Source organism: Gavialis gangeticus, unplaced genomic scaffold, assembly GCF_001723915.1.
Source record: "Gavialis gangeticus isolate Ggan-Ray unplaced genomic scaffold, GavGan_comp1, whole genome shotgun sequence".
Lineage (NCBI taxonomy): Eukaryota > Metazoa > Chordata > Crocodylia > Gavialidae > Gavialis > Gavialis gangeticus.
In genome coordinates this window covers 133,134,440-133,143,042 of record NW_017728992.1, presented here as the reverse complement: position 1 = coordinate 133,143,042, position 8,603 = coordinate 133,134,440, and the positions used below count along the sequence as shown (strand labels likewise).

General features: G+C 43.4%; 1 protein-coding gene across 9 annotated transcripts in view; it reads left to right on the top strand.

Moving 5' to 3' along the window:
• The window catches only part of EYA1 (EYA transcriptional coactivator and phosphatase 1), a 339,152-nt gene that overhangs the window by 254,066 nt on the left and 76,483 nt on the right, over positions 1-8,603 (top strand). For all 9 annotated transcript variants that reach the window (XM_019527786.1, XM_019527792.1, XM_019527790.1 and 6 more), the window contains 2 exons: positions 6,109-6,251; positions 8,362-8,445. In XM_019527786.1, the coding sequence (XP_019383331.1) occupies positions 6,109-6,251; positions 8,362-8,445 (227 nt within the window). The remainder of the gene's footprint in view (positions 1-6,108; positions 6,252-8,361; positions 8,446-8,603) is intronic.

Genomic DNA, 8,603 nt, shown 5'->3' with positions numbered 1-8,603 from the left:
AAAAAAAAAAAAAAAAAAAAAAAAAGTCCCGCAATCACTGGCCGTAGCAGAGGCTGTGCGGGCTCTGGAGCCATGTGACAGAACCCCCCACCCCCAGCATCCCAGAAATTAAAAAAAAAAAAAAAAAGCTCTGCACTCACTGGCTCTGGCAGACGGTATCAGGGCCTCTGAGGCCTTGTGGCAGCCTCATGTGTCAGTTGGAGCCCAGCACTGCTCAGTCCCAGCAGCTTCAGCTCCCAGACAGCGTGCAGTGCCCTGCCAAGCTGTGCTGTACCCACACCATGGGGCAGCTGCCGCGTGGGTGCCAGGCGGAGGGGCAATCCCCGCTTCCCCCCATTCAGTGGAAATGCATAGGGGATGCATGTGCACCCCTTGAGAGTGCTGGTGAACCCCCTGTCAGCCAGCATTCCTAGGAAGGGGGGATGGACGAGAGCACTGATGCCTCCCCTGAGAGCACTGGACAGGGAGTGTTAGCGCTGTCCCAGAAGTGCCAGTGGTGCACCCGGAATTGCCACTTGCAGGTCAGCAGGATTGGTCATGAGGGGACCTCCCCCCGGTCGATGAGTTGCCACTGGGGGGCCTCCTTGACTCAAGAGGCACCAGTTGCTCATGCCCCCACTGCCCCACACTGTGTGGTGGGGCTCTGCCATGAGCCCTCAGAGGCCCTGAGCTCCACTGCCAGAGCCAGTGAGCACGGGACTTTTTTCTTTTCTTTTCTTTTTTTTAATTCCCATAATGCTGGGGTCAGGCAGGGGTGGGGATTGGAGAGCGGGGGCTGTGCAGAGGGGCTCTGTCATGTGGCCCTGAACCCCCACAGCCACTGCTACTTCCAGTGAGTGTGGGTTTTTTTGTTTTTTGTTTTTTTTATTTCTGGACTGCTGGGGCTGGTGGGGGGGCATCGGGGCAGGGCCAGGTGAGGGTGAGCATTGAGGGTGCGGCGTCTGTGTGGGGGGACTCTTCCAAGAGGTCCCAGAGCCCCCAAAACCCCTGCTGCAACTGGTGAGTGCAGAGCTTTTATTTTGTTTTGTTTTTTAAGTGCTGGGAGACTGGACCGGATGGGGGATGGGGCCGGGCAGGGCAGCCATGGGGGCTTGTCCCACAGCTTTCCTCTCTCCGGCCAAGCCAAATCTCTATGAACCTTTTCTGAATCAATTTGGAGGCTTCAGATTTGATTCGGACCTTTTAATGGGTCTCCCTATTCAATTTGAATTTGCCGAATCAAGCCGAATCTCCTCTGAATTGAATTGGTAACTAAAGCTTTGCACAACCCTACTGAGCATCCAGAATTCCAGCTGGAGTCAGTGGGAAGTGCCGGTGTCCATCAGCTTTAAAACTCAAGCCACATCTTTCACGAATTTGGACTTATGTGTTTTGCTTAACCAAAATCTGTTATTTGGTCAGAATGCTTTTATTAGAGCATGTGTATATTATTTTCTTGTTAAAGTAAAATACAATTTAAAAAAAAAGGTTAATTTAAGTGTGGGAAAATTATTAGTTGAAACATTTACATGAACTAGTCTATTAAAAGGTATTATTTACAATATCATTTCCTGGACAGCTAACCAGTTATCAGTTCAGATATTTAAATATTTATTTTGGAACATAAACTGACATGGCATCTACATTGGAATGTACATGGTGATTTTTAATTTAAAATGCTATATCCAACAGCATCTTCTATGTTTGTTTAAAGCTTATCTATTTCTCTTTATTATTTTAGTTCAGCACAAAAATAATCTTAATTTACAGGATGATCTCTTTTCCAAAATGTTCATAGAATCAGAGAATCATAGTAAATTAGGTGTTAAAGGGACCTCAGGAAGTCATCTAGTCCAAACCCCTACTCAAAGAAGGATCATCACCAACTATATCATCCCAGCCAAGCTTTGTCTACCTGGGTCTTAAAACCTCTAAGGATGCAATGTCTCTAGGTAGCCTGTTCCAGACTTTTACTACCCTCCTAGCGAGAGAGTCTTTCCTGATCGCTAACCTAAATTTCCCTTGCTGCAACTTGAGATCATTGCTCCTTGTTCTGTCATCTGCCACCACTGAGAACAAGAAACCTCTTTGGATTCAGGTACTTGAAGGCTGTTATTAAATCCTCCTTCAGTCTTCTCTTCTCCAGACTAAATAAGCCCCAGTCCTCTAACCATTTTCATTACCCTCCACTGCATTCTCTCCAGTTTGTCTCCATCCATTCTGGGGATGTGGGGAGCCCAAAACTAAACATAGCACTCCAGATGTGGCCCTACCAGTGCCGAATAAAAGGGAATAATTACTTCCCTCAGTCTGGCAATACTCCTCTTAATGAAGCTTAGTAAGATGTTAGGCATCTTCATAACAAGGGCTCACTGTTAGCTCATATTCATCTTCTTGTCCACTGTAACCCCCAGGTCCTTTTCTACAGAGCTGCTGTTTAGCCAGTCAGTCCCCAGCCTCTACTGGTGCATAAGTGCATTTTCTCAAAGTTTAACCATTTATTTTGGGGGGTTAACTTTTCTTTTTCCTAGAATATTTCAGGTAAGATTAGTCACTTCATTTAAGTGCATAACACTCTCAAAATGACTTTGAGAATATCAGCCTTTTACATAAAAGCCTTGCTTCTTTTAGCTGACTCCATGGGTGCTCCAGGGCTCAAGCACACACTGAAAAAAATTAGCAGGTGCTTAGCACCCATGGAGTCACTTGCTGATGTTAAAAATAAAACAACTGCCCCCCACCCCTTCACTGGAAGAAAGCAGTGCATGGCTTCAGCCCAGCTCTGCAGTGTTAGTAAATTTGGGTGCTTCAGCAGGGCTTTGGGCACTTTTAGCTAAAGCTGATTCAATCAGCTATTAGATAAAAGTGCCAAAAAAAGCCCTACTAAAGTGTACAGTCTTTACAGCTGCTGCAGAGACAGGTAGAAGTAATGCATTGTCTTTTCTGGGCATGCACAGAGCTCAGCATGGAAACACACTGAGTTAAAAGTAAAGTGCCAGGGGAGTTTTGCCTTTTTTTCTTTTTTTTTTTTTTTTTTTTTTTTTTTTTTTTACACCAACAAGTATCCGCTGGCAAAAAAAAAACAAAAACGGTTGGCATTCATGTCTTTAAGTAATTCTGACTCTTGCAAGTAGTGATATTAGCTTCAAAGGCTTTTAGAGGTCTAACTCAATCTAATCTTTGAATTCAGCAGGACATTTTTCTCAGTTTAAAGTAACTCACATGAGAGAGGATGGCCAGATTTATTTAACAAATTGTAGTACTATATTTTATATACAGATAAACACCTCCATTAAACTAATTACTATTCTTACAAGCATGAAATATTATTAAGCTTGAAAGAGTGAAGATTTTTTTTCAGTAAAGCTTGATGTTCACTGAAAAAAGTTCAGTATATGTATTGTTACATAGTAAAAATTCTAACTCCTTCATGAGAAACATTTAGACATCTCTTTATTCTAGCCATGAAAATGCAGTTTTTTCTTTTGAAATTAGAATTTGAAATAGAAGATGTCAAAGAGGTTCAAAATTACATATCAGATTGTAAACTGTTAGGATGAATAATTTGCATAGGCTATTTTACCTTGCATAACAGTGTTCGGGACCTCAGTGTTGTTGACAGGGAGTTGGCTGCCAATGTCAGAGGGAAGGGAAGGAAGAAGAGCATTTATGTATAATTAAAGCACATGTGTAAGGGAGGTGGGAAGAGGGGAAGGAGAGACCAAGCAGTGACTGCCATTGTAGAAGAGAGAGGAAAAAGCAGGGAGGGCTGCAGAGGGAATCAGTGGCATGGCTGAGGGCAGGGTAGGAGATGCACCAGGCCAAGCTGCTTGACACTGATTTTCTGTGTGCCTTGGGCTGGATCCAGTTGTTCATGGGCCAGATGCAACCACCACCGTGCTAAAGCAGAAAACACCATGTACTGTATTTACTCAAATAAAAGACTATCCTGATTATAAGACCCCAATAATTAGATTCTGTCTATGGAATCTTTATAAGTTTGTTATAATTTTCTAGGTATAGAATCTAATTATTGGAGGTTTGCCTTGAATTTGTCTCCTTCCCACTGCTACAGCAGGGAAAATAAAACTGGAAGGTTAGTAGCCCTTTTGCTTTCTGCTTCCCTCCAACTTTTTCCCCTGGCAGCCCCTTCCCCCTTTCTTTACTGTCAGACCCTGCTCTTATTGAGTATCTGAAAGTGAGAAGCAAATATGAAAACAGTAACCTTGAAATTAAATATGGCTGTAGCAATTTGTATATAGTACCCATAGACTTAGTTCATCCAGAATTGATGCAAATTACCTGTTTTTTGAAACTGCTGCAAGTTTTAGCATAGGTACTCCATGAACACACTTTTGAACATCACTTTGTCCCGTACTTATATCTAATATAAACTATGCATGGTACTTAGTTTAAAGCAAAAAGGCTCATGATTTACCACATAGTTCATTGGGCTAAGCCCTACCAGAGCATTTCAAGCCATAGCGAGCCATGACACTGCATACAGTTCACCCAGAATCCTTCTGTCATGCCCTTTCAGCCTGCTTCATATGATTAGTGTGGCCCTACCCTCCATGGTGACCCCATAGCTCAGTACTGCTCAGGATGTGTATATACTCCAGATACTTCCCCCTCCCCCCTCCAACAAAGGCTCCATGTGCTAATTAGTCCTCACGCATGTCTAGAGCCAGGTGTTCTTGTCACAAGTACTAAGCTGTTCCAAAAATGTATATGCAGACAAGGCACAGAGCAACCTGGTCTGGCTTTACATCATACAGAGCAGAGCCACACTAATCGTATGCACCAGTCTGAGAGAGGAGGCAACAGAGAGCACGAGGTTGTGGCTCACCATGACTTGCAAAATTGTTGGCAGTGTGGGGGTGTGCTTAATGGGCATTAGCATGTATCTTATTCAGAGGTGCTTCACTGATCTGTCCTTGTGGTAGATTCCCATCAGGATTTCTGGCACCAGGGGAGGGTGTTGGAGCTTGTTCTGGTCTCTTGGAGTGCTGGCCTGGTATTGCAGTATCTCCAGGCCTGGTGCTTGTTCTCTCCTGGGGGAACAGCTATTCTTTCTTTTCTTTTTAAGGGACGCGCACGCGCATGCACACAGTTCCTATCGGCATGTTTGCCCAATATGGCCTTGTATTTTATAGTCAGGCTCAGTGTTAGCTGCATTTAATCAAATTCATAGTTGGTTTCCTTTGCTAAGCATATGCTACTTTCGGCAGGAGTTTAATGATAGACAATGTATTTAGTGAGGTTTTCTTCTGCATTATTATAAGACAAGGGCCCTTTGTCCCCCTGCCAAGGGGTGGGGGGCCACATTTTGTCCCCAGCCCCAGGTGACCCCAGCCCCTGTACAGCAGGTGGGAATGGCTCTGTTGCTTCTCCAGTCTTAGGACAGTGAGGTAAGGCAGGCAGGGGGTAGAGAGGAAGAGACAGGGACAGGGCATTTCTTTGAGCAGGAAGGGGAAGAGAGAGAGTATTTTTACCTGCTTTTGGAACTTGAAAAAGAAGTGAAGAACACTTTTCAAATTTCCTCAATTTATAAAACAGGATTAAACTTTTAAATTAGACCTGTCCTGACTATTTCAGGACTCTTGGTCTCTGTCTTACTTGAAGAGGATTCTGCTGAACCAAACAGAAGCCATAAGAAGAATTAATTTTATAATTCTGAAAAGATGTAACAATTAAATATTAGTCTTCTAAATGCGATCGATTGCAACAATAGTTTTTTGCATTCACAGGTCACTGTGATGGTAATATTAGACAGATTTTGAAAAATTGTGTTTCAAATTACAACAAGCTTAAAATTGTTGGAAAGAGATTTGAGGAGAGGATAAAAGATTGGTTTGATTGTTTGGAAGCATGAGGATTTTCTGGAATTTTTTCAATGTTATTGTCTCTTGGCTGAGGTAAATTTGATTACTTTTGATTACTTACAGCTGCTAGCTGGTAGAGTTAGTTTGTTTATGTATTACTATTAATGCTTTCAGGTCATTATTTTAGGCTAATTATAGTCGGTGTACCCAGAACTTTTCTATGGACATTTTGTAATGCCAAATCTGAAGAAATAAACTAAAATTAACATTATAAACAAAGGTGAAAGTTATTTCTCTATTACAGCAGAGTACAGTACAATCCACAGTCCATCGACGCCCATTAAAGACTCTGATTCAGATAGATTGCGTCGTGGTTCTGATGGAAAATCACGTGGTCGAGGCAGAAGAAACAATAACCCTTCACCACCACCTGATTCTGATCTTGAGGTATGTTATAACCCACCTGAAAACCAAGATGTTTACAACAAAAGCAGAAATGTTTCAATTTGTACGCGAGGTACTTAACATAGCAAAACAGCCATTATTCAGTTGGTTTAATGCCTTGATCCTGCTCTCTAGTTTGTCCTCCTGTCCAGACTATCTCAGAGTCAGGGACTCCTGGAATACATTCTTTCACTTTCCAAAGAGTTGAAGCTGTTATACATTATGGGAAATGTTGTATATTCAGGGTTCTGAAATATTTACAGAATGGCTTTTGAATTTTTCTGCAAATACATAATTTACCATAGGTAAAGTTTTTCAAAATGCCTAAATCCATTAAAAGTGGACTTAAACTCCTAAAAAAGGTACTTTGTAAATTCCCCCCCTTGCTTTTCAGTTTAGCCTCTGAAAATAAGTTTACTGAAAATGTTTACTTTGTGATCTAAACCAGAAAAAGGCAATTAAAATCTAATAGTTATAACTTTGAATTGCTTTGTTCATATATTTCAGATTTTCCTGACAGTTGGCTTTTAAATATCAAAGTTTACAGTTCATGGATTTTTCTCCCACGTGTGTTTTAATACCATCTACTTTTTTTTTTTTTTTCTTAACAGAATAATTTATTATAGTAGAAAACTAAAAGACTGTTTTAGACTGGTCGGGACCAACTTGCATTTCTGAAAATACATTATGGCTGCATACAGATGTTAATTTCTACCAGAAGAAATTTCCATTAGAAAAATAGCCTGGGAGCTGGACTGTACATGCAAGCTCTCTAGCCAGAGGTACTAGAGGTCTGCTCCCTAGGCCACCACTGCTTTTAGGCAGCCTATTACTTGACAGCCTCTCCTCTCCCCTGCCTGGAAAGGTGAGAGGCTGCCAGGTGGCAGTTTGCAGGTTCCACAGATAGCCAGGGAGGATTCCAGCCCTGGAAAACTGCCCCCCCACCGCCACCACTCCATTACGCCCCATTCCACAGTTGACTGATTGGCAGGAAGGGGCCTTCTTCTGTGGGAACCCTCCCAGTTCTCCCATGCAGGAAAATAGCCACAGAGGAGTGCAGGGAAAGGGGCAGGGGTGCTTAGCTGCTGTGGCAAGGGGCTGAGAGCCTTGCTTTAGGGACATTGCAGCCTGCCTCATCCCATGCTGAAATGGATCGGTGTAGGGTAAGGCAGGGGAATTTTGCTATGACAGCAAGGCTCCTGAGCGTCGCTGCTGTGGTACAATAGACTCATCCTGCTTTGCTGTAGATCAGCTGGACAGCATGGGCAGCAAGAGGAAGCTGGAGGGACTGGGAGGTGGACATGTGGAGGCTTTCCCCAAGCTAGACTGCCAACCTCTCTGGCTGCCCTCATGGCTGCTCTCTGCCTGCTTCCCTTTCAGCTGAGCAGTGAGGGTGGAAAGAGCAGTGACTGGAAAGTCAGTGCCAGCTTCCCCTTTTATCCCCAGCTGGGTGGTGTGGGCAGCAGTTTAAAAGCCAGAGGGGCCAAGAGTCTGGTTTGGGGAAAGCCACTGAGCCACTCAGCTTGCAGCTCCTCTGGCTTCCCCTTGCCACCTGTGCTCCCCAGCTGACCTTGAGCATACTGTAGCAAGGCAGGCTACTGAGTCTTGCAGCTGCAGCAAAATCTCCCTGCCTCATCCTGCACTGGAACCCCAGACTAAGCAGGCAGCGACCAGCTGGTGGCTGCTGCTTCCCTCTGCTCCTGGTCTACCAGATGGGAAGAGCAATTGCCCCCATGCCTTCTCCAGACTGGTGACACTGGCCTCCATAAGGCACAGGCACCTTTCCCCTGGCTCCATTCCTTCCACTTACAGGGAGGAGTTAAGTCTGGATAAAGTTTGCAGATATTCAGTCTCCCAGGAGAAGCTCTCTGAAGAATGTTTTAACCCTGGTTGTTCCTTGGTTATCTTTCTCCCGAAGCAGCTATTTTTGATCTGGGAGAAAAAAACTTGAACGTGTGCATAATTCATGTGTCTACCAGGAGAAACAGAACATCTGCATATGATCTATGACTGTTTTAATAAAGTGTTCTCATTTGTTCACATACTGATTTAAGTTTTGAATTGCCAAATCAGCTTTACAAAAGAACACATTAATTTGATTCTCTTTTTACAGAGAGTATTCATTTGGGATTTGGATGAGACGATCATCATTTTCCACTCCTTGCTTACAGGGTCCTATGCTAACAGATATGGGAGGGTAAGTGTCAAGAAACAGTACCAACATACAATAATGTTTTTCTGTATAGGTATGGATACGCAAGATGGGCCAGAATGCTAGTTTTATCCCCTCAGAAACAAACTGGGATATGAAGTATCATGATGGATAGAAAGACTTATACATGGAAGGTTTTGCTC